General features: G+C 39.4%; 4 protein-coding genes across 6 annotated transcripts in view; 1 reads left to right on the plus strand and 3 right to left on the minus strand.

Moving 5' to 3' along the window:
* Positions 1-2,370: 2,370 nt before the first annotated feature.
* On the minus strand, positions 2,371-7,272 carry LOC107748787 (desumoylating isopeptidase 1-like). Of its 2 annotated transcripts, XM_016563738.1 has the most exons (6): positions 6,885-7,272; positions 6,201-6,222; positions 5,997-6,066; positions 5,636-5,745; positions 5,363-5,485; positions 2,371-3,528 (listed from the first exon to the last, which is right to left on the minus strand). In XM_016563738.1, the coding sequence occupies exons 1-6, from the start codon at positions 6,973-6,975 to the stop codon at positions 3,435-3,437; spliced, it is 510 nt and encodes a 169-aa protein (XP_016419224.1). In that variant the 5' UTR covers positions 6,976-7,272; the 3' UTR covers positions 2,371-3,434. The 2 variants fall into 2 exon arrangements, with proteins under 2 accessions (XP_016419224.1, XP_016419225.1); XM_016563739.1 differs by lacking the exons at positions 6,201-6,222; positions 6,885-7,272 and having other exon boundaries at positions 5,636-5,797; positions 5,997-6,067.
* A 4,361-nt stretch (positions 7,273-11,633) lies between these two features.
* On the plus strand, positions 11,634-16,958 carry LOC107748788 (chromobox protein homolog 8-like). Of its 2 annotated transcripts, none has more exons than XM_016563740.1 (6): positions 11,634-11,719; positions 12,806-12,849; positions 13,506-13,571; positions 13,687-13,753; positions 14,281-14,611; positions 15,660-16,958. In XM_016563740.1, exons 1-6 carry the CDS (start codon positions 11,645-11,647, stop codon positions 16,253-16,255), a joined length of 1,179 nt encoding a protein of 392 aa, XP_016419226.1. In that variant the 5' UTR covers positions 11,634-11,644; the 3' UTR covers positions 16,256-16,958. The 2 variants fall into 2 exon arrangements, with proteins under 2 accessions (XP_016419226.1, XP_016419227.1); XM_016563741.1 differs by having other exon boundaries at positions 11,638-11,719; positions 13,457-13,571.
* Positions 16,959-19,250: 2,292 nt separating this feature from the next.
* LOC107748805 (histone acetyltransferase p300-like) lies at positions 19,251-21,993 on the minus strand. The gene is made up of 2 exons (XM_016563764.1): positions 20,974-21,993; positions 19,251-20,943 (listed from the first exon to the last, which is right to left on the minus strand). The coding sequence occupies exons 1-2, from the start codon at positions 21,991-21,993 to the stop codon at positions 19,486-19,488; spliced, it is 2,478 nt and encodes an 825-aa protein (XP_016419250.1). The 3' UTR covers positions 19,251-19,485.
* Positions 21,976-24,737, minus strand: part of LOC107748789 (histone acetyltransferase p300-like) — a 40,654-nt gene continuing 37,892 nt past the window's right edge. Inside the window, exons 25-28 of the mRNA XM_016563742.1 lie at positions 23,380-23,429; positions 22,977-23,073; positions 22,554-22,833; positions 21,976-22,413 (exon numbers count right to left, since the gene is read on the minus strand). Coding sequence (XP_016419228.1) covers positions 22,234-22,413; positions 22,554-22,833; positions 22,977-23,073; positions 23,380-23,429 — 607 coding nt within the window. The 3' untranslated portion in view covers positions 21,976-22,233. The remainder of the gene's footprint in view (positions 22,414-22,553; positions 22,834-22,976; positions 23,074-23,379; positions 23,430-24,737) is intronic.

A 24,737-nucleotide genomic window follows, 5' to 3' on the forward strand; every position in this document is an offset into this window, starting at 1 on the left:
CTGTTTCAGCACTGGTTAGTTCTCACCACAGTTTTAAAAAATGCAAAAAAAGTGGGCGTGGTGCACTGCGGAGTGGAGGGGGAAGGGGGGAGACAGACAACTTCGGTTTCAAACAGTTTCATTTCGCTCCCATCGAGTTAAAAACAAATAAATGCACAGCCATTTGCACTCTGCATTGAAACATATATATGAACGCGCCGTTGCACCTCTGATAACTTTTAAGGCTTATTCTGCGGCGTTTATATAAGCCTTTTGACGGGTTGTGTCAAGGAGCTGTAAAAACGGTTACACTCACTAAATGAATGAATCATGTTTGTACCGAACTCTTATTACAAAGCAAAAACAAACACTCTCCTTCGATCCATGAATGTTTCTCTCAGTTAATGTACACGATCTCACAGTCTGAAGCGTCTGTCATAGCAAATCAACACATGCTGTTGTGAATAATTAAGCGAAGCATCTTCTCATAGGATAAGAACACGCAGTCTCATGAATAATGTAATACACACCGACGCGTCATCGATGTACTATAGTCTTTTGCCACATCACAAATTGGCCAAATTGTTAGTTCGATTTTAAACCCGGAAGATGAAAATAGCGCAAAAAAGGCATAAAATTAACCAGTTTTCTACAACAATTAAAATTAACGGATGCTAACATGGTCTTCTATGATGTGCAACACAAACACCTCTGCTAAATTCTCTGAAAAAGTAGTCTGGGGTTTCATGACCCTTTACAGTGTCGAAGGCAGCAGATAGATCTAGCAGAATGAGAACTGAAGATTTGGACTTAGCTCTTGCCCTCCATAGCGATTCAGTGAATGACAGCAAGCCGGTGTATACATATTATTAATGTGTTCGTTAATGTATCTGTCTGACATCAGACCTTTGCAGAAGTTCAGAACAAAGTGCTTTTGCAGCAGTGTCATTTAATGGTATTTTTTGCATTGGGGATGAAGTTTGGAATTCTGAAAGTATGGGTGCGTCTCAATCAGCTCCCTAGCTCGTGAATCAGTAGATTGTGTAGGCTACACGAATTCGGGCACTGGTAAGTTCCCTGACTCACTGCACGTTGGGACAGTGATTGCTCGAAGTCCAGTGACATGATTACGTACAGCGTCAACGGACAACACAGTAGAACGTCATCACTGGAATTAATAAACAACAGGCAGGACCAATCTCATTTTGATATTATTTTTTATTCTCTTTTAACACATCATTCTGTTACATGTTCTTACAACATTTCAGCCGAATATTAATTATAAATGATAATTAGATGTGTTCATTATCTGTCTAGCGATGTGTGTTTATGTTGAAATATACTAAAAACGACATTATTTCCAGTAAGGGAGCGCCGATGCTCCCTAGTTTTTGGGGTGCATTGTGGGATTTTTCAGGGAGCAAACGTTCCAGTGCACTGAAAGGATTTTGCGATTGAGACAGCCCTTAAAATGGCCGACTTCCTTATCAGTGCCCTGACTACTGAACAAGGGAGCTGATTGAGACGCACCCGGCGTTTTTATAGCAAACTGAATCTTTCAAGTCAAAGGGCCAAATAAAATGTGGATTTTCATTAAATGACCCCTTTGAAAGAACAAGTTGTTTTTCTCTCATGGAATTTGTTGTGAGTGAAAGTTTCGAGATATACAGTTTAATAATTTATTTTACATAATTGCCTATTTTATAACTAATAAATGGTTTCTGGACTTGGAGGATAGTGAGTGAGTGGAGTTAAAGGAATAGATTACCCAAAAATTTAAAATTAAAAAATTAAAATACTATGGAAGTCAATGGGGACCAGGAACTGTTTAGCTGAAGAAATAAATGCATACAGATTTGGAACAATTTATGTTCCAATGAGTAATGACAGGCTATTCATTTTTCGTAAAAAAAAAAATTTAACTACTCGGGTCAAGTGATTAGGTATAAAGTCCCTGAAATTGGACTAATGAAAGCAAATAAGGAAAACTGTTACCTCGCCATCCTGCCTCACTCGGAGTTGAAGGACAACAGCATTACTTTGTGCAATATCTCCATCTGGTGTTTTTCTAGGGTAGCACACTTTTTAAAATGTCTCCCTTTTCACGTGTTGTCAGACATATACTTCACACATGGATGATCAGTGGTTTCATGCTATTATTTTTAGATTTGTGTGTGTGTGTCTATATATATATATATATATACATCTTTTTTATCAGTGGACCTACAGTTCTGTTTTTTAGTTGTTTTATTTCTTGTATTGTGAACTGTCAATTTCAAAGAAAGACTGGATTTATACATTTTTACATGTAGTGTCGTGTACTTTGTCTATGTTTAGATTGCAGAAAAGTGAGGATAAGAACACACACACGCACATCTTTATGTAGACTCAGTGCTGGTTCTTTAATGAGATGACTTCCATTAAAACATGAGTATAAAGCTCAAAACAATCAGTGCAGTTTAGGGTCTGCAGCAACTATTTGACCATGACAACAGCATGAGAACAAAATAAGAGTGGCAATAGTCTTTCATCAAACATCTCTGAATATTACATTATCACTTGTGCTCAATAAATAAACCAATTTAAAATAGGAATATGTTAATAAATACCAATAACAAAGACACATTCAACCATATAACACTGACAACAGCAGCAAACTTTCCTTTCATGAAAATAAAAATGAGCATAAAGCATATATAAAAGCATTCAGCTGGTTAAATAAATGGAAGAGACAACACCAACCTTAGGCATAACGTGTATAAATAATTTGTACTTTACGGTTTAATTCCGATTAAAATGTTACTTGTGCCCAAGCTGCCATGACAAAGGCACAGATACATATATTTCTCTCTGAATCTGAGCCACATGTATCATGGTCCATTCGTTCACATTTAGTCATTTCTTCAGAATGCAAGTCATATTATAGAACATGTGCTTCTTTGTCACAAAGTCACTCACAAAAATAAATAAATATATGTTAAGAATAAAATTAAAGATAGTCTTTCAACTTTTTGGCTTGCCAATATTAATACATATCAACAGACATATTATTGGGGAAACAAACAGCATGAAATTATGTGAAAGGAATAAAAACTAACAACAGGAAAAAAAAGTTGTATTGTCATCAACAAACAACAAATGACCTTTGCATGTGGTGGGCTGTAGAGATACAAAGTAAAGATGCATATTAAAATGAAAACCATAGAAACCAAGAACTCAACACTGAAAAATATGAACCATCAGTGATCTGGAAAGAATGACCTGGGACCTTGTGCATGAAACTATCTGGGCAACTGTGAATATGGACCAGAATTGATGAAAATTTGTTCAGTGCTCTTGAACGAGGTGTTATGAGCCAACTTCATTTACAACAGGGCAAATGTGTGTATAAACAGCGTATGTGTGAATTATTGCGTGTGTAGGTGTGTGTGTGAGAGAGAGATTACAAAGCTGATCTAGCTATGATTATTTTGGCTGCTGATCACGTTTCCGCCTGGAGGGGCAATATGTATCGAGTCCAGGATTGGCCGCAACACCTGACCAAATGGCCTGAGAGAGAAAGAGAGCATAAAGTACAGTGAAAATCACACAGATCTTCTTACATAAATTTTCAGCATTGGAAATGTGGCAGTTGAAAATGAGAGAACATCACAGTTATACAATCACGAATGGGTGAATCTCACAAAAACATGGTCAAGGTCACATCTCACTACAAAATCAATAGATAAAAATTAAGCCTATTTTTAGGACCATTACATGGATAGTTCATCCAAAAATGAAAATTTTGTTATTCACGGTAAAGACACAGAACCTCTATGAAATTTTAAAAAATGTCTTAGTGCCTGTTGTCTATACAATGAAAGTCAGTGGAATCCAATGTTGTTTTGGACCCTTTTGACCCAAAAAAATAAACATTTCCTGAAAATGTACGTACTTTCTGGTCATCCAGGATGTAGATGAGTTCGGATGTTTCTTCATCGGAACAGATTTAGAGTAATTTACATCACCAATGGATCCTCTGCAGTGAATGGGTGCCGTCAAAATGAGTCCAAACAGCTGATAAAAACATCACAATAATCCACAAGTAATCCACACCCCTCCTGTCCATCAGTTAATGTCTTGTGAAGCGAAACATTGCATGTTTGTAAGAAGCCAATTCATCAAGATGTTTTTAACATCAAACCATTGCTTCCGGCTAAAATAGTCCTCTATCCATAATCTTGCTTTCTCTATTAAAAAAGTCATTTTGTCTGAATCAGCAGAGAAATATGCACAGATCAAGCATTGTTTACAAGCCAAAACAATTCTAAACAAATATGTTGGTGGATTTTGATGTGAGAGAGCAACAGGTGATGGACTTTTTCACTGCTGTTATTATGGATTATGGACTAGTATTTTGACCAGAAGTGATAGTTAAAATGCCTTAATGCTGAGTTTGTTTCTTACAAACACAGCTTTTCACTTTACAAGACATTAATTGGATGGACTGGAGTGGTGTGGATTACTTGTGGATTTTTGTGTTGCATTTATCAGCTGTTTGGACTCTCATTCTGACGGCACCCATTCACTGCAGAGGATCCATTGTTGGGCAAGTGATGTAATGATACATTTCTCCAAATCTGTTCCAATGAAGAAACAAACTCATCTACATCTTGGACGCCCTGAGGGAGAGTACATTTTCAGCAAAATTTCATTTTTGGCAGCTTTTCACTTTACAAGACATTAATTGGATGGACTGGAGTGGTGTGGATTACTTGTGGATTTTTATGTTGCATTTATCAGCTGTTTGGACTCTCATTCTGACGGCACCCATTCACTGCAGAGGATCCATTGTTGGGCAAGTGATGTAATGATACATTTCTCCAAATCTGTTCCAATGAAGAAACAAACTCATCTACATCTTGGACGCCCTGAGGGAGAGTACATTTTCAGCAAAATTTCATTTTTGGGCGAACTATTCCTTTAATTGTATGGATAAAATCATTATATAAAATATGTATTGTTTCACAAAATACAAGTCACACAGGTTTGGAACGACATGAGGGTGTCTCTTTAAGATTTCCCACATTATTTTCTGTACATTTAAGCACTTTCTCCTCAAAGTTATATTACCATAATGCATCAATTTTGTTTTGTATTTATACTTTTGCCAAACAGTAGCTTTTGACAATAAAGATTCATTTAACACATTGAATATTCTTGTAAAACGTACTCCAATAACCTTGTTTATTCATGAATATGTTTTATTCACAGCTATTTATTTATAGCTATTAGCTATTAGTCACTAAATACTTACCTATCAAGTGGAAGTAAAAATAACACTGGAAATCTTCTTGAAATACGTAAGCATGTATGTGAGCAGGTTTATGTTTAGCATACTCACGTGGAGAGCACTTCAGAGGGCAGATCTGTGATATAGGAGGGAATTTTATTGCCAGTGAGAAACTGGGCCACCTCATTAGTGAACGTGTTACAGTTGTGTTCAAACAATCTGTACTTGTCACCACTGCAGAGAGAGATAGAGACAAGAGATTTCAGAGCCCTACAAAATGCAAGCAATGCATATAAAGCACATGTTTGTACAGTACAAAAACTTTATAAAGACCTTATACCTGAAGAAAGGAATACTATAAACAACCGTCAAAGATACACTCACCTATATGTTGTTTCTCCAAGTGAGGACAGATAATCCATAAAGATCTCCTCTGTCACCTCAGTGTTTCCCAGCTCCACCACTGTGTCTGGAGGTCCGAGCATCGTCCCGCCCTGTAAACACTCATACACAGTGTGCTTGCTACATACTGTCCTTGTAGCCGCCCTAGAATAAATGTACCTCTTAAGGACAATTATGTTGCAGGGCCAATGTGCTAAGATGTTCAAAGCTTCACATGAATGGCAATAAACATGTAAACTGAGGGCTCACAAACAGCACAACATGAAGTACACGGAGTATATTTTGGGGCTATGTTTTGAAGTGCTTGTCCTATCTTGAGTGTCGTAATGGGTTGAGATTTTACCGGTGGGCAACTAGAGATCCCGGCACCACCATAGAAGAATTCCTCTCCGTAGACCACTATAGATGTGTGCCTGTGTTGACATGATCATACAAGAAAAGCATATAGTTATATAACTAGAGATTTATATATTTAACTTATTTATGCATAAACGGTTTTACCCATAATCTATAATAAGTAGATATTAAATAGTAGTAATTCACTTACCAAATCCCATCAAGCTGTTTTCCTGTAAGAAAGAATGTTTTTAGAAATCATACAATTATAGAATTAGAGATATTACATATGTTCCTCATACGTTATAAATTATCTTTATTATTACTATTACATAATATTAGGACTGTTATGGTTTGAACCATTCAAGTAGTTACATTTAATGAACCTTGTTAACCATTGCTACCTTCAGCACGTGACACGATTAATCATAATAAAGAACATCATGTTCTTAAACAGTTTGTTCTTTATAAATAATTCTAGATAACTGAGAGTACCAGATAAACTGGTCTCGATTAATATAGATGTCAGGGTTATGTGAATAAAAGATTTTGTTGATAAAAGTGTTTTCGTCGATCAGTTGTAATCGGACGTGAATTTACAAATCCTAGTACAGTGACGGCATCTTTTAAATATTCATAAGCAAGCTATTCGCTATTGGATAGTAACGACGCAACGTCAGTATTACATTATTAATAATCATGAACTAAGTCGTCATTGGAAGGTTGCCAATCAACGTTAGAATCAGCTCATTAATATTCAGTAGCCAAGATTCGTCATTGGAAGATTACCAGGCAACAGTGGGCTAATATAAATGAGCTAAACCTTCTTCATGGTAGGATTGGAAATTTCGCGGCCCTCACCAATATAACGGTAAAGATATACTGCATCACTCACCTAACATTATCGGGCTGAGCTGTCGGGCCATTCCCCTCGACAGATCATAAATGAAGAGCTGCACTCCAAACGTCGAGTCGTTTTGATCCATGTTTGTGATGCTGGAGGCTGACTGCGGCTGACTATAGCCTGTCTGCGGCGATACACTGCAGTTACACGGCCTTAAGATCCTCAAATGATCGCGACAGTCTGAAATCTCAGTTTTGAAATTTCTAAAACAGTGTCTCTATATCGGACTTTTGAAGAATCGATGGCATTAGGAGGATCTGAGTAAAGAATACATCAAAGCTCCGAGTCTCCAGTGAAGAAGCGCATTAATTCGATGGCACAACAGCGCCATCTATCGCATGTGCAAGCGTTTACCTCACGGCATTGTAAACACATTAAATGCCCCCGACAAATAAAACTGTAATTTCAGTGTGTGTTGGTTTTAAGTTTAACCTGTCGTCCTGTTCTGTTACCGTTCTTCATCCATATTTTTTATTGGTTGCAGCTTGACAAATTTATAGGCCTAGTTCTCAATTCTTAACTTATAGGCTAACTATTTTTGAGATAAGCTTTGACTTAATATATGTTAAAAAGATCTGAGAAGAGATGAGCCAAAGCCTTCACATGAACTCGGAATAAAAGTTTTTATAGTGCTTATTTTGAAATAAAGTAACTTAAAAAGAACGTCTAACAAAATAATGTTTAAAAACAAATTCCCAAAAAGCTATTAAAAAAATCTCTCCTTTTCTTCTTTTAAAAACTTTCTTTTTTTTTTATGCGAAACTTAAGGGAACATTCCATTTTATTATTTTGCAAACATTATGGGAACACATTCTACACATTCTTAAATAGGTAACATTTGAAAAATGTTAAACGAACATCCAGCTAAAATGTTTCAGAAAAAAACGTTCCGTGGACGATGTAGGCTATATATATATTTTTTGTGTGTGTGTGCTAACATTTTGAGAACATTATTAAAGAACAACTTTGAATAAACGTTCTGTTGACGTTACTGAAAGAATGTTTATTCAGAAGTTTGAGAGGAACCTTCCCAAAACGTTCTGAGAACGTTCCCTGTTAGTTGGGTTTCTATGGGATATAGGCTAGATGCGTCTTATTGAGTATCTTTACATTTCAAAGGTTGAACAATCCGATAGTAAAATCCTTTGTGGTAAACATACGGTAGGCTACATTTTTTCATATAATTATTGATCTTCGTGGTTTTGCGCGAAACATTCTAAAAGCTTAACGTCAACGTGATTTAGGCTAGTGTAGCCTATAAAACAATGATATCGGAGGACAAAATTCGGTAGGCTACACAACTTTTTTGATTGATAATTCACACTATATACAGGCAAGAAGGTGAACCCCGAATATGAACGCAACACAAAAAAGATAACGTTAACCGTTTCCCACATTATAATGAGAAGGACCATAAGCGCCTTTATATTCTGGGTTCATCTGTTTGCCTGCATGCTGTAGCCTACCTATATATCGTCAACTAAGTAGCCTATACTGAATTTGGGTTTCCGATATCACTTATCTTAATACTTTAAGCCACGTTAAGCGTTTTCTTAATAATTATTTTTAAGGGAAACGCTTAACTTCAGGCATTGCGTTATATCTGCTTGCCATGCCTGCATATTACTCATTGTCAGTAATAGCCTACTGATTTCAGTCCTCCTTTCACGGTCTTTGTGCATTAATTTCACCTTCTCACATTATCTGCGTTGATTGTGGGTGAAAATCAGCGGAATTATGTCGATATGATTTTAATTTGGTAAGTACATCGAATAAACCAAAACACTGATCACAGCAGCACGCAGAGGTGTGTAGAACTGTACACGAGGGGCGCTGGAATTCCCTGGAAATCTGCGGAACTTTATGTGGAATTCTGTTGGCGCATTTTCCGGGAAGGACTAATTATGAGTGTTATTGGGCGCATTTCTCGGAAAACACTATTTAAGTACTTTCATTATGTTCTAGGTGTATGTGCATGTGTAGATCACGTTACTATATACAGGGCTTTACATCATACTACTCTGAAATGACCCGATATTCTCGTATATCTCAAAAGTGACTCATCGTTCTAATACGTCTTTATCGCTCAGAGAGAGACCACCTTTTCCCGTCTTTCATTTCCATTTCTTGGCAAAAACAGTCGCGCTCCTTCCTCAGCGCGCGCGAACTCTCGTGGCGAATCGTGCTCGGTGCAGAGCTAAAGGGACGAACGGAGTTTGGCAAGCCATTTTAACAGTGCCGTAGCTGGGGTTTGAGGGCAGGTTGTACCTGTGGGCCCTGTTTGAAATTGTGTAAATGGAACAAATAAACAAATATACAAATAAATTTTTTTCAAGTTTGTAGGTGTCCAGGTACAGAAACTGAATAATCAAATGTAAATAGCATTGCGTAGTCTTCACTGTATAAATTAAATATAAATTAATTATTGTTAAAACTACAAAGTAATTCAATAAAGAGCAATGAGTGATTTTCTCCCATTTAATTTTTTGGATTAACATTAAAGACACTGAAAGCAGCTAGTAAATTAGGCGCGGTCACTTTAAGAGACAATACATCCAATATAATGATACACATTCGATTTCTTTCTCAACTGTTTACTTTCACTTAAGACATAACTGACCATTTTTTCGAGGATACTCGCATAGACAGGTATTGTGACAATTTTGTATGTATGTGTCGTTTCAAGAGCAAGAGTAGACAAAACTCAATTCAGTGTTCAAGGACTGTGAGACGCGGCTCTCTGCGTGAGCACAGAACAGCGTGCGGGTGCAGAATTAAGCTTTTCATGTCTTTTTGTGTTTGTATGTTTAAACTGGCAAGGTGTATTTGTTTGTTCAGGTGCGGGCGGAAGCGAAAAAGAGCTTGGTTCGGTGTTGCTGTCCATGAGACTGTGAGACTCTGTGTGTGCACCGAACTCGGCGCGCAAACACTCAGTTGAGTTTTTCCGCGTCTTGTGTTTGAATGCTTTAAACTGTTTTGAATGTTTAAATTGGCAAGGCTTAAAACACATGCAATTGATAAGCTTTAGTGACGACGCGCAGGCCGTCTTTTTATGCTGGCCTCCGGCAGTCGGTTGAAATCGCCGGGGGGCCCCCCCTCAGCCGTGGGCCCCTATAATCATCACCACCTTTCATCCCACTAGCGACGGCCCTGCATTTTAACATTCTTTCTTTAAAACAAACTAGTATCTATTCTACTTATTTTTGATTGCAACTTAAAATAATATCTAATGTAGGCTAAGTCGTTCTTGACAGAAGTGTCTGTCAAAATGTATAAATGTATTATAGTACTTTAGTTTACTTTATTGCCTTGCTAGTTACTCAAATCGTGCCAAATATTTATTCTATTCTATTCAACAAAATTCAAATCTTTTCTGTTCTGGTGATCTATGGTTCAGATTATTTTGTTAAATTTTTCACTTTTAATTGAACTCTAAAGTCTCCTCAAGTCTACCCATTTAATTGTTCAAATATACTTAATATTTGTGTTAAATTTCAATATATTTGAGAATGGAGAAATTATTCTGATCCATATCAGGAATCACAATCATTACTTATTTCAAATTGATATTATTCATCTTTAACAAAAACTTAAAAAATTGAGTAAGTTGGATGCAATAAAAACTTTAATTGCTTTTTTTATTCTCTTCAGAGAGCAGCTCTTAGTGATGACGGTTTGGTGCATTTCTTTGGTGAAATACATGTTGGTGTATGTTTTATTTAATCTATAAAATCGTTATTGTGATATAAATAATTTTATGCTAAGCTAAATACAGGGACACAATGTCAGTCATCTAAACTAGTCTCGCATCAGTCTTTTCGCATGGAGGAAACGTCTGATGTTGAGCTTAAAATAAATCTTTTTATTTATCTTTTTTTTTTTTTTTTACTTTACCTTAACTTATGGGTCTACTCAGTTTTATTTGTCATGGTACCAAATGTAGTTACGTAGATCTACTTATTTTTTTACTTAAATTTACTCCGGTATATTACAATTGATTTCACTGCTTTAAAATTTACTCAGTATTTTTAAGTGTAAAAGATTTTTACCCCAAAAAAAAAAAATTAAGTGGCAAATAGTAGAATTATTAGTGTGTATACCAGCTATACTAACTATACTAGTCAACATTTGAAGTAGATCAAAACCTTTCATCAAAGTTGTCCTAAATCCTAAAACCAAAATGTGTTCGTGTTTTAGGACAACTTTGATTAACTTTTTTTGATCCACTTCAAATGTTGACTACTGTAGTAATTTTTTAATTGAACTATAAATTATCATCAAGTCTACACATTAAAACTAGTGAAGAACTAGTAGCCATCTAATAACAACTGCAATATTACTGGTAGCTAGAGAAATATAATGTTAAAAAATGAACATGTACTAACTAGTGACACTAAAAAAGAAGACTAGCCACCATTAGACAACTAACTAGTAAATAAAAATGTAACAATAATAGACACTCTTTAAAAGAATACATGTAAACACGGCTTGCCATAGACGGAGAAGTGGGTGAGCGCGAGCGCGTACGGCGTGCACGCGCCAAGCCAGTGAGTGCATGTGTCGCAGATTTTAAAACTCAGAGAGAGCTGGAACAGCGGCGGACCTGAGGGTGCACCAAGAGTACCGGTGGCTTTAAATCCTAAAAGAAAAACACTCTAAGAGTCTACGCAGAATAGTTAAGCGACATTTCATCACCTGAAGAGGAAGAACGGGAGAGATAAGAAACTCTGTTTGCTGCACTGGATGATCTCATGAACATGGAGCTGTCATCAATAGGAGAGCAAGTGTTTGCTGTGGAGTCAATAACGAAGAAGAGAATAAGAAAGGTAAGGACGTTGCTGGTGCTGCATATAAAATGCACTTCGGTCAGTTGCTTTAATGCAATATATTTTGCGCACACGGTTTACTTTCTGTTTTGAAATGATTATTACCTCCGAAGTCCGCACAGTTTTCTTCTGTTGCCAGTTCAGGAATGACTCACGAGTGAATAATACCTAAGCTTGCGTAACATTTCCGAACTTTTTCGTTGCATGGCTCTTCGTGTGCAAAACACTGCGGTAACTTGTATGTTATTGTCCGAAGTTTGTGAATTTTTCTAAGGTCTGGCGCTTGAATCGCGAGCGCTATAGATTGAGGGGGTGTGTGAGAACAGCGCGCGTGTCGTCATCATCGCGTTTCGCTCGGAAAATCGCCGCGTTTAGTGGCTACGCGCAGTTTATTTGTACGCGCGCAGGGTCAAGGGTGATGCGTGTAACATCCGCGTAGTTGTCCAAATAATCGGACCAGTTAAGACCTACGGTTAAGACCAACGGCAGAATAAACAAGATTAAAGATGTTTAAATAGCGATAAATAAAACAGGTCATGTTTATTAATAGAGCACCCACGAGCAAGTATCTATTTGGTAGGTGTTTGTGTTATTTATTTATTATGTTGTCTGTGGTATAACTTACAGCCAGATGTACACTAATAGCTAGTGATGCTGATGATGACTAACGCTGCATGTGCACGCGGGTTTCGTTTCGTACGCTCGAGCGTGAGGGGGGGGGACCTTCACAGCGCCACACGTTGCACAAAACGAGTTGTTTACGCGTTTCCATGGCCCCACCTATTTCCATCCCATGAATGTTCCTGAAACTCGCCGTTTTTTTTTAATGGAACTCGCGAGCTCACCCCTCTATGACATCACGCGCCGTAACATTCGCGAACGCAGCGCTGTTTTCCTCCTGCATAATCTTTGATGTCAAAATACTACTGAGCGCTGACATCTTAAAGAGACAGGCTTGCTTTTTCAAAAAATCTGTGGGATGTTTTGTATCATGGGTTTGTTGAGGATAGAATGGTGACGTATGTCTCCCTCTCAACTTTAAAAGTGAAAGTGACTTCTTTTATTTCTTTCTCTTTCTCATTTCAGGGAAATGTGGAATATCTGCTAAAGTGGCAAGGATGGCCGCCTAAGTAAGTTCTCATGTAAGATTGGAAAAACAGTCATTTTATCAAAGACAAAATACAACCTACAACAAGGACACAATATGTGGGTGAATCCCACAAAAGCATGTTAAGGTCGCGTTTCACCAGCCCCCAAAAAGATTAGGTTAAACATGAGAAAATTAGATATAATGGATAAAAACACAGCATCATATTATTATTTTCGCTCATGTCATGTATTTTATATGGCTGAATCTCACAAAACTTGTTAAGATCACGTCCTGATCATATTTAATTAATATCAAAGAAAAAATAACAAATTGTATTTTGCATGAAGATAATGAGCCCTAATGTTAGGAGCATAAAGATGATGTGCATTGCAACATTACTTTACTAACAATTCCCATTGTTGTTATTTATGTATTTATTTAATACAATGTTTGTTTGTTTATTATTTGGTCTAAGGCATAACATTAAATACTGTCATCAAAAAAAAAAACGTTTTTTTGCAGCTTATTGGTTTTCAAACAAAAAGTACCTCTGAACTATTTGAAGAAAATGTATAAGCCGAAAATTACTGTAGATTGTACATTTGAATTTCGGGGCAAAAAATGATCTGAGCTTGAAACTCTTTTAGCCATGTGCTGCTCCAATGATCTGTTTGGGACTGTCTGTGTGACTGTCAGGTACAGCACCTGGGAACCAGAAGACAACATATTGGACCCTCGTCTTGTCCTCGCCTATGAAGAAAAGTAAGTCACACTCGGGGAACATTCGGTTACTGGTGGGGAGATGAATAGGCTGGAGGCAACGGGATCTTTCCTTTCCATCTCCCCATTCCTTTGCATATCTCTCTCTTTCTAACAGAGAGGAGAAGGAAAGAGCTCTGGCTTATAAGAGGAAAGGCTTGAGACCCCGTCAAGTTATTCTGCGGGTATGAGTTATCTCTTCACTATTTTGATGTCCAGTATGAAACTGAAGTGATTATGATGATTTTGTTTTACTGTAATGCACAAACTCTGCATTATTTTCCCTAAGACAATAGGTGCGTTCGACTTCATGCGACGCCGCGCAAACCGATCGGCGGCTGACTTGAAATATTTGAAGCCTCATCCAGCTGTTGTGTTATGAGTATGCAGCTTCTGTAACAATAAGTACCTAGGCCAAAGATTTTATATCGATTCATAGATCATATATCCAACAATCTGATACACATAATAAAAGAGATCTGATGGACTAAAATGTCCCAGGATCTGAACTTAGCATCCACAGGGTACTGTACTTGACTTTCTGACATGGTTCAGAACAGTTCTCTGTAAGTGCATCAATGGAGCAATCTAGATTGCAAGATAATGTACCGCAGAAGTTGTGAAGACACTCCAGTATTTCAGAAAGAGCAATCTAACCTAGCCAGTATATGCAACATCTGATAAACACTGCATAATCTCAACTTTCCAACAGAACCTCTACCCAATGGACCTGCGAAGTAAACACAAGGTTCTAGGTAAATCCACCCATAGAATACGTCTGCCACTCACCCGCTCCATGGGGACAGAAATAGACCAGAATGGGCGGCGCTGCCAGCGCATAGAGAAACGCAAGAACAGACCGTGCAGGTCCAAACTCATGAATGACATCAAACCATTCCAACAACCAAGACGACATCCACTTCTTCCAAAAGACTCAGAGAAAGAGTGGGATGGAGACGAGGAAGATGAGCAGAAGAAAAAGGCGAAGAAGATGAGAACAAACGAAGAAAACACAACAGAAGTGCACCAGGACATTCCAAGTGGTAGGTGTTGTGTGGCATCAATGCGACAACTGTTGCTAAGATACTCTGCGAAGAACATATTCAGGGGTCATGAGGGCCATTATGAAAAATCATGCCAGATATCTCTGAATCACTGTGACAACTGGCCAACACGTGTTTAATGTGACTGAGAAATACTCAGCTGTGAAAATTCTCCCAAAAATGACAATGTAGCATGTCATTCCAATGATACTTTGTCCTCTGCAAAACGCTATAAGTAGTTTTGTTTTAGTAACTCTCTTTCATACAATGAAAGTGAATGACCATCAAACATAAAAACTGGACCAAAAACACACCATAAATGCATCCCATACGAAATTTGCCAAAAATCGAAAGTCTTCTGAAGCCATTTCACCTTTTGTGTGAGGAATGACTCATTTAAATAGTCGAAAATCTATTTAACCCTCCATTATAGCACTCGAATCTCATTCAAATACATTTAAACTTGCCATTTTAAGACATTTAGTTGTCATGTTTGATGTCAGAGATGTTGAACATTGGTTCTTACGTCTTGCGATTGATCGTCATTGATGTAAAACCAAACGTGACGTGAGATTTTCAGAGCTGTGTTTCCCAAAATCATCATAAGCCTAAGTAGATTGTGGAGACCATTGGTGCCAATGGTTTCTACAATCTATTTGGGCTTACGATGCGTTTGGGAAACGCAGCCCAGGTCGATTTGCTTGTCATTTTATAAAATACATTTCACAAAGTAGTCCATACGACTCAAGCATTTCCAATTCTTTTGAAGTTACACGGTAGAAACAAAGTGATATTTATAGTTATTCACCAAAATCTTCCTTTCTGCTGTAGCTTTTCGAAGGCCCTTTTGCATTCGAGTACATTCAAACTTGCTTTTAAATATGCATCACAGCAGGTTTTAAGTCAGTGAAGATTATTGAGGCTAAAAGTTTTTTGACATATCTTGAAGCAAAGTAGTTCATATGTGTTTGGAACGAATTTAAGGTCACTAAATAACTTTCTGTTTTTATTGAACAATTTCCTTGAACGTTCTGTCGTTTTCCGTCAGGTCAAGAGATGTCGGAGGGGTACAACTCTTCGGCAGAACATGAAGCTGTAATCACTATCAAGGAAACTGAGAACTGCTCTTCCATTTTTGACCATGCCGAGAAGCCAAGAGAGGATACAGGTCCAGTTTTAGGAGCAACAGTAAACAGTACAATCACCAACACACAAGAGAACGAGCCAGTTACAAACACTGCAGGGGATGAGGACTCTGTACGGGTATCACATGACACAACAAACACTGACCAATCACTACACAACAGCACCAAGTCAGGAGCCGAGCAAGGTGTGTTTGACAAAGTACCGGACAGACCTTCGGTTATCGAGGTACATTCAAGCGCTAAATGTAGACAGGACGAGGTAAGTGAAAGGGGCGAGCTAGACAGGTCAGAGACCAAAGAAAAGGAAGGGATGGATGCTGTTGTTACAGCAGAATGCACAACAACACTACAGGTCCCAATTGACCAGTTGCAGACTCCCACCACCACCGCAGTGCATCCTGGGAAAGTCATTGTGACTCAGGTGACGATAAATACCTTGACCGTCACCTTCAAAGAGGCCATGAGTGCAGAAGGCTTTTTTAGTGGCTATGGGCTCTAGGTGTAAGTTGACAAAGGAACCCAGGAACATACAATAGATTTATGTACAGTTAGCCAGGACCAAGTGAATAATACAGTTTGCAGTAGTGAAGCAGATATTGTCTAAACAAGGTAAAGACATCAACAAGGTATTTGTTTTCTTCAGTTTGTCATTGTGGTTAAATAACCGTTGAAGGACGACATTTCTGATTATATTCAGTGATGCTGTATGCAAAGACTTTATCTCTGTGTCTGTACCACTACTTTTCCATCAGCAGCAGTCATTGACAATTACTTGACGAAGTCACTGACATAACAATGAGGAGAAACTGTTTTTCAGTTCCGACTTCGAAGACAAAACTACTGTTCCATCGCCTCTTTTGTCCTGTAAACAAACCAGGTGGGAAAAGGAAAGGCCACCTGGCTTTGTTTCCATATCTGCACCTGAGCTGTCTTCGCTCTGTTCGGAGGCCTTTGTGCATTTTTAAAGAGACAGTATTGGTTTACATTCACAACTGATGCACTGGACGCTTTCGTAGGGGTAGATCCTGTTCATCTGAACACATGTGCTTTAGGTGTGCTTTTAGCATGGCAGAAATCAAAGCCGAGCCTAAATTACATGTATTGGTCGTGGTGATAATTGAACTTGGCTTGTCAGCTCTGTTGTTGCACTCACATGTGACAACTACACTTTTTTGCTTGTATTTACAGCAAATAAATGGAAATTGTTGGGAGTTGTGGGTGATTTTAATTTATTTTGGACATTTATTTTTTGTGCGTAAGCCAATTTGTGCATCAGATTAAAATATATACTGATATATAGTGATTTGCAATTGTAACTTAATACCCTGCAATTGCAAGACAGTTACAGTTGCTGTGTACTATGAAATATTAAGTCATATTTACAAGAAACCGTTGCAATTATGAGATATAAAGTTACAACTGTTGCAACTGGAGAATTGCAATTACAAGATATAGTCACAATTATGAGACAGGAAGCTGCTTTTTGTTCCTTTTTTTTTTTTTTACTGTGAGGCAGCTTCTTAAAATGTATTTAATGAAGTCTTCCAGAGAGTAGTGTAATAAATAATCCTTATTACACGCTCTGGAATACTCAAACAGCTAAAGTACTGTCGGCCAGTCATTGTCACAAAAACCCAGGAGGAGAATCTGAAGATGATATTCTCTATAGTCAATTGAATCAGGTAAATGTTGTAAAATACTAGTCAAAAATTATGAAACATCATAGACCAATAGTACAAAGTCATATTTGCTGGCCCTAAAGAAGATTCTTAAAGGGATAAAAAAAACAAATCCATAATGAAAATTAATCCCAATTCGACGTACGTTCACGAGAGTACCATGACGCATGTGTGTGGTGGTGCTGAAGCAGGAGCCGGCACTCTGACGTAGAACCTGTTTGTAAAGAGAGGACTGCACACGTATGCGTCATGGTACTCTCGTGAACGCACATCGAATTCTGACATGAAGAAATTGAAGTCAATATTTTTGTTTTCCAGCACACAAAAAGTATTCTCGTAGCTTCATAACATTGTGGTTAAACCACTGATGTCACATGGACTATTATAATGATGTCCTTACTACCTTTCTGGGCCTTGACCATGGTTAGTACCCTTGCTGTCTATGGAGGGTAAAGAGAGCTCTCAGATTTCATCATAAATATCTTAATTTGTGTTCTGAAGATGAACGAATGTCTTAGAGGTTTGGAAAGACAGGAGTAATTAATGACAGCATTTTCATTTCTGGGTGAACTAACCCTTTAACCACTCAGGGAAAGCCACACTTTTACCAGGGCAGTCTACAGTTCCCTTTTATCACCTCTAGGATGATTTGCAGGAGCAACAGGTTCTTCAGCATTGATGATGACAGCTGGCTGATGAGTCAACTATGACCAGCCTAACAGCCCGTATTAACACATTTAACCAAACAAACCCAAATCCAAGAGCACTGCCATTCTGCCAGAAGACAGTGTATCTTTTTGAGTCAAATAAAGAGATAAAAGATTAAAGCAGAAAGGCAAATGGTTAAAAATGGCAATCTTTAAATGATCCTCAAAAACAAATGACCAATAAATGAATTTTGTTATCTTCATTTTATTAAAAAAAAAAAAAAAAAAAAAAGTATTAAGTCCACAGTTGTGTTTCCTTTGTACAGTACAAAATATTCAAATAAAACTCCCAAAGTTCAGAGCAAAGAAAATTCTGGAAGTGGAGGAAAAGTAGGAGTGGTACTGAAGGAGGATGAAAATGGTCAAATCAGTGGCTCGCCTCTCCTTCTCCATCGTTTCACTGCTCCATACAGTTCATATGTGAAACTCTGCTCAATATGATATTGGCGAGAGCAGAAGAACTCCGGCACCACATCCAATACATACATACACACACACACACATATATACACAAAACTTTCATCCAACCAGTACAGACACCTCCACTATCCAGTAAGTCTTATAAGGAGTGCACAAACATTCTGAGGGTGGGTGTGTGCGTCTAAGAACTTGTCCTGTTGCAAAAGAAGTGAAGTCCAATGGAATTTCCAAAATGGCATGAAATGAGATCCATTGGGCAGCGGAGGTCACACCAAACCCGATCCCCCAACACTGTAATTTATATTATACTAAATAACCTAAATCTCCAGCTTAAGTAAAGGAATAGCTCCCCATTTTAATAGGTATTAACAAAAATATATTCTATGTGAACTGTAGCAGTCTCTGGGAACACACATGAACAAAATCCATCATGACAACAAATGAAAAAGCTAGAATAAATAAAATTCAAAACTCAACATTTACAAGGAAGATATGCATGATGTTCCGATAATTATAATAATATAGGCATCACAACGTTTGAAATGTTCCATATGACTCTGTAAAACACATAACAGAGACTGGTACGTGGTGAAACAATATATAAAAAAAGTCCTTAATCATTTGCGCTATAATTTTATACCACTTTTAAAATCTTAAAAAATATCTCTTGAAAAAGGAAAAGTACTCCCCTGGACCTGACGTTGAAAATATTACTTGTGGTTTGTTCTCTGAGGCTGAGAAACAATCCTCTCTTTGTACACAACTGGCAAAAGAAAAAAAAAAACACCCCCGATACTTATTTGCTATCTCTCTATGCGGGTCCATTTTCAAAGCATTTATGATGAAAAACACTAAACTCATCCTTGTAGTATAAAAAAAAATCTAACACTGTCTCTGGTGAGGTTTTGTGAATTCCATAATAGCTATATGATGTCTAAAGGGTTATTCATGTTAATGGCAAGGTCCTGGCCACTAGGGGGCAGCATATCATTAGCTCCAGGTCCGTGGAGTCCTGCCAAGCCACTGAGCTGAGACAGCATGGTGTTCTGATCTGCACCAAATCCACTTGGGTCCTTAGAGTTGTGCTGTGGCTGTTGGGGAGGTGGAGGAGGTGGAGCCATGCCTGAGTGATGCTGCTGAAGGTGGCTAGGATGCGGAGAACCCGTTTGGGTCTGAGGCGAGATGTGGTGGGGCGAGGGCTGTGGTTGCAGGCGCGGGGATGGACTTGAGTGAGGTGGCTGGGACTGGGGTCGCGGGGAGGGCTGGGGGGAACAGACCTGGTTGCTGAGGGTGGATGGGAGCTGTTGGCCCTGCAAGTGGGGCGATTGAGACATCTGATGCTGCTGCGGGCTCATGGGGTTGTTCTGCTGTGCCAGCGAGGTGCCACTGAGATGTTGCTGCTGTTGAAGCATACGCTGATGCAAGGCCTGTTGCAATAATGCCTGTGATGTCTGAAGACTGGGACCTCCTTGCGTGGGCTGTGGACCTCCTCCGTGCCCCACATCGGGACCTTGCGATGCCGCATTCTGCTGCTGTTGCATCTGTAGCTGGTGATGCTGTGCAAGCCTCTGTTGCAAGGCAGCTGCAGCTTGCTGTTGCGCAGGGTTGCCTGGAAAACTCTGCTGCTGGCCAGGTTGCACACCTTGTAGCGGTTGACCACCTGGCGGGACTTGCATGTTACCCTGCTGACCCATGTAACCTTGCTGCTGTTGGAATGCTGCGTGATTACTTATTTGTTGCTGCTGCTGCTGCTGCTGTTGTTGCTGCTGCAACTGTAGTTGCTGTTGCCTTCTCATGACCAGATCTCTAAACTGTGGATTCATGTTGGCCATGTTTGGAACCCCCTGACCCTGAATTCCTTGCTGTTGCTGCTGCTGTTGTTGTTGCTGCTGCAAGGCAGCAACTTGCTGCTGCTGTTGCAGCTGCTGATGCTGCTGTTGCAGCTGCTGCTGCTGCAATAGCGGCCGCTGTTGCATTTGCTGCTGCTGTTGGAGTTGAGGAAGTTGAGTCTGCATGTTAACACCCTGTCCAAGGTGCATGCCAGGCTGGGTCACCCCAGTACTGACACCCACTGGCTGGCCTCCCATAGGTCCTGGCCCACCCTGTGGTACAGCGGGGCCACCTGTACCTCCTTTATACTTGTGAACCCGCTGCTTGATAAATGCTGCCATTAGTTGTGGGTTAGACCGAAGAATATTGAGGACTTGCTGCTGCTGTAGAGGAGAGCTTGGAGATCGCAGGGTCCGCAAAAGATCCTGCAGGGCTCCCTGAGGCAGATTTCCAGCTGCTGCCCCACTTGCTATGCCACTCTGCAGACCAGCCTGCACCATACTCATCAAGGCGTTTCGATTCAGCATTTGGGGTGCTTGCTGTTGTTGCATTTGTTGTGGTTGTTGCTGTTGTGGTTGTGGTTGTTGCTGCTGCTGCTGCTGCTGCGGAGGGGGCTGCATTGCGACCATTCCCGGTTGAGCCATCATGGCAGGTCTCTGCTGGGTTGGCATACCCTGCCCCGGCCACTGTTGCTGCTGAGGCTGAAGTGGTGGGTTCATTCTCGGCTGCTGTAGATGCATTTGCGGTGGCATCTGGCCTTGCACAACTGTCTGTTGGGGTTGCTGCTGCAGCTGCATGGGCCCAGCTCTGACCATCATTCCCTGAGATCCTTGCTGCTGCTCCATCTGCACTCTGTTCGCTGATGCTTGTGCCTGCGAGGCTATTCCTTGTGGCCCTACCATGCCAATCCCAGGGTGGGCTACTCCCATCTGTCCCTGTGGCTGCTGATGGTGCTGCGGCATCATGCCAGCTTGCACAGCCTGCCTTTGTAGCATCTGAACCTGTGCCATCTTTCGCTGTGCATCTGCCACTTGCTGGATCTTCATGGCTATCTCCACAGCTGCAGGTGGAGGACCTGAAAGTTGCTGTTGCTGGGACATAGGTGCTGTGCCTGGATTGCTGGGGAGTTGAGGAGGAGTTGCAGGACCAAGGCTTGGCTTACCCTGCGACTGTGGATTTGGGGAGGGACCTGTGGAATGGGGACCATATTGATTGTGTGGATGCGAGAGTTGTCCCACAGGTTGTTGAGGAACCATTTGTTGCTGCGGTGAGGTCATCGTTCCGCCTGCACCTGGCATCTGCTGAAACTGGTGGTGGACGGGATGCTGAGGAGGCTGCTGGGGAGCTCCAGCTGGGACTCCACCCACACCAGGCTGGGGCAGAGACGTATGGTTGGGTGTCAGCTGTGTGGGCGTCTGAGGGGTTGCAGGTTGCGTACCGACCGAAGTAGGTGTGCTAGGACCTGTGGCCCCATTATTGCCGGGGGATGGAAGACCTCCAGGAGGCCCACCGCCACATGGTGGTGGCTGCCCTGCTCGCTGCATGGTGGCCATACGTCTACGCAGCATTTGCGCTTGGTAGCCTAGACAGTCAAAAAACATTGATCTTAAGCATTACGTTATAATAATTAGATTTTAAGAATACATATTAAAGCAGCTGCACTAGAATTAATTTTACCATCAAGTCAGAAACAAGAAAGCACAGTAGCTGTCTAAAAGCCCAAAGGATGTGTTCAGTTTTTCTAGAAGCACTTTTTAAAGTCACTTAGCTTACACAACAAATGTTTTCCTTTGGCACTTGAGTATGTTTTTCCCCCAGTACAAAATGGTTACAAATCTGAGTCAATCACTCACGTCAATGCTCTCACTAGAGGTGTTGTTTTCCTCTCTCTTCCGTTCTTCCTCCTCCTGTTCCAGCTCTTTAATGCTCTCCTCCAACACATTAGGCCAGAAATCACCCTCAAAATATGGGAGCTCCTTCGCACTGGTCAGACGATCCTCTGTTGCCTGCTTAAAAATGTCCTGGGTGAGGAGAAACATGCAATAGTTAGCGAAGTACTTCAAATAGATAACACATTGCTGTCAACAACAATCCAAACAAGGGAAAAGACTATAGTGCAGTATGCTAATTATTGTCAGCCGAAGTACAGCTGTCACAGTACCTTGTAGTCGTGTATAATTCTCTCAGCTACTGCTTTGTCAAGCATCTTCTTGTACCATTCTTGTAGGCGTTTAGGTTTGGGAATCTTCTGATCCGATGGATGGCAGTGGAAGATGTAGTCGTCACCTTCACTTGGAGGACAAGCCCAGATGTGGCCAGTGACAAACCCCATTTTTTTAACATACTCCAAGTATCCAATCAGGATCTCATGATAGACTCCGGTTCTCAGGTGACGGGGTTGGAAAAAGTGCACGCTGTCAAGGTAGGAGATGTACACACGTCTGCATGGAGATAGAGAGAAAGAGAGACAGAGGATATTGCTAAGTTACTTGTGTTTCTCAGACCCTCTTGTAATGTTATCCACATGAGGGAAATTCTGTGTGTGCCTGGAGATGTGTGACTGTCTGTCTTTGTTATTTTTAACCTTTGATTGGGTGGAGGGCAGTCGGAGCTGTATTCTTGCACATGCATTCCAAAGAAGCAGACATCTGTCCCATCAATATCTTCAAATGCAAACAGAGCTTTTGTCCTGTATGGGAATGACTCTGACATCTCTCCGCTATCAACAAACCTGTAAAAAGACAGTAAATTCTTTAGATCTTTTCATGGTGTCCATTAAAATTCTCTTTTTTTTTTAAAGGAATTTTTAATTATTTGTACAGTTAGTTTCAGAATCAAAGTTCCATTCATCAATCCACTTAGCAATACCAGAGTTTGTGTAATATATTGATCCAATGTTGTTTTCTCATCCTCCTAAAGGCCTTTCAAAGTCAAAACACCTTGAAGTCATTCAATGGCTATTTACACAACCGACTGAAAATGCAAACCTTTTGTCCTGTATGGGAATGACTCTGACATCTCTCCGCTATCAACAAACCTGTAAAAAGACAGTAAATTATTTAGATCTTTTCATGGTGTCCATTAAAATTCTCTTTTTTTTTTAAAGGAATTTTTAATTATTTGTACAGTTTCAGAATCAAAGTTCCATTCATCAATCCACTTAGCAATACCAGAGTTTGTGTAATATATTGATCCAATGTTGTTTTCTCATCCTCCTAAAGGCCTTTCAAAGTCAAAACACCTTGAAGTCATTCAATGGCTATTTACACAACCGACTGATGGTGAGGCAATGCAATCATGTTCAAAGTTTAGAACAATTTTACTTTATGCAAATGAGCAACAAATCAATGAGACTGACTACCAATGTGAGTGAAAAAGACATCCCAAAATGCAACAGTAATGCGTGAGCAGTCTCCTCCGAGATCTTGTACTTGAGTGCAAGCAAGATAAAGATGTTATTGTTTACTGCAAGCAATTCATCTGCCCATATACATCAATATAATAAAAAAAATATATGGAAAAGCGTGGTCATTCCAAGAGAGTTTGATTCATACAATATAATAATCGTTCATGTTCATGATAATCGTTCAAGTGCATTCGATGAATTATATAGTTCTGCAATTTCCTAAGAAATAGGCTACTTCACCTCAAAATTAGTTCTTGACAAAATAAAGCCTCTTAATTTTAACATTTATGACCAGATGCTACGGAAGGCCACCAATAACATTCAAAGACGAACAGTGTTATTATTATTAACTAAAACTGAAATTAAATGTTTGAATTGAATGTTTTTCAATTGAAAGAAAGATAATTTAAATACAAATACAGTATTAGATGAAATATAAACTTCAAAACAAAGTAAAATGCAATGCTGCCTTAGCAACTAACAGAAATACCATTAAGTTTTGACATTACTAAAACTGAAATAAAATAAATTAAAACTAAATAGAAATATATAAAAAAGTTAAGTCACATAAAATGAGTTTAAAACAAATTGAAATTAAAACTGAAAATATAAAAATAAAAGGTAATCTAAAATTTGAATAATATCAATATCATATACAATAATACTAAAATAACACTGGCTAGGGTATACAGTAGTATAAATGCCTACTTCAAACAACAATACATCTACCAGATGGTCTTCAATGATAAAATCATTGTGTGAACAATTATCATTAGTTTTACCATCAGTTCAAGCCCGAAAGGGGAACAGAGTCGCGTGACAGACACAGTGATGAAGCTGGTATGTGTTTGCAGTACACAAGCCACGGTTAAGACAGCGGACTCCACTGTGATGTGACCCTGTCTCTCTCTCTCTCTCTCTCTCTCACACACACACACA

Source organism: Sinocyclocheilus rhinocerous, unplaced genomic scaffold (assembly GCF_001515625.1).
Source record: "Sinocyclocheilus rhinocerous isolate Xijiao unplaced genomic scaffold, SAMN03320098_v1.1 scaffold950, whole genome shotgun sequence".
NCBI lineage: Eukaryota > Metazoa > Chordata > Actinopteri > Cypriniformes > Cyprinidae > Sinocyclocheilus > Sinocyclocheilus rhinocerous.

Excerpts from the sequence above, each read along its gene's own strand:
- LOC107748788 (XM_016563740.1), top strand. The coding sequence starts at position 11,645 with ATGAACATGGAGCTGTCATCAATAGGAGAGCAAGTGTTTGCTGTGGAG. Across the intron at positions 12,850-13,505 it reads TGGCAAGGATGGCCGCCTAA|GTACAGCACCTGGGAACCAG; the intron begins GTAAGTTCTCAT and ends TGTGACTGTCAG. Across the intron at positions 13,754-14,280 it reads CCCGTCAAGTTATTCTGCGG|AACCTCTACCCAATGGACCT; the intron begins GTATGAGTTATC and ends ACTTTCCAACAG.
- LOC107748805 (XM_016563764.1), bottom strand. The coding sequence starts at position 21,993 with ATGTTTTTTGACTGTCTAGGCTACCAAGCGCAAATGCTGCGTAGACGT. Across the intron at positions 20,944-20,973 it reads AGCAGCAGCAGCAGCAACAA|ATGCAACAACAGCAAGCACC; the intron begins CCACAACCACAA and ends CAACCACAACAA.
- LOC107748787 (XM_016563738.1), bottom strand. The coding sequence starts at position 6,975 with ATGGATCAAAACGACTCGACGTTTGGAGTGCAGCTCTTCATTTATGAT. Across the intron at positions 6,067-6,200 it reads AAACAGCTTGATGGGATTTG|GCACACATCTATAGTGGTCT; the intron begins GTAAGTGAATTA and ends ATGTCAACACAG. Across the intron at positions 5,746-5,996 it reads GGATCTCTAGTTGCCCACCG|GGCGGGACGATGCTCGGACC; the intron begins GTAAAATCTCAA and ends GAGTGTTTACAG.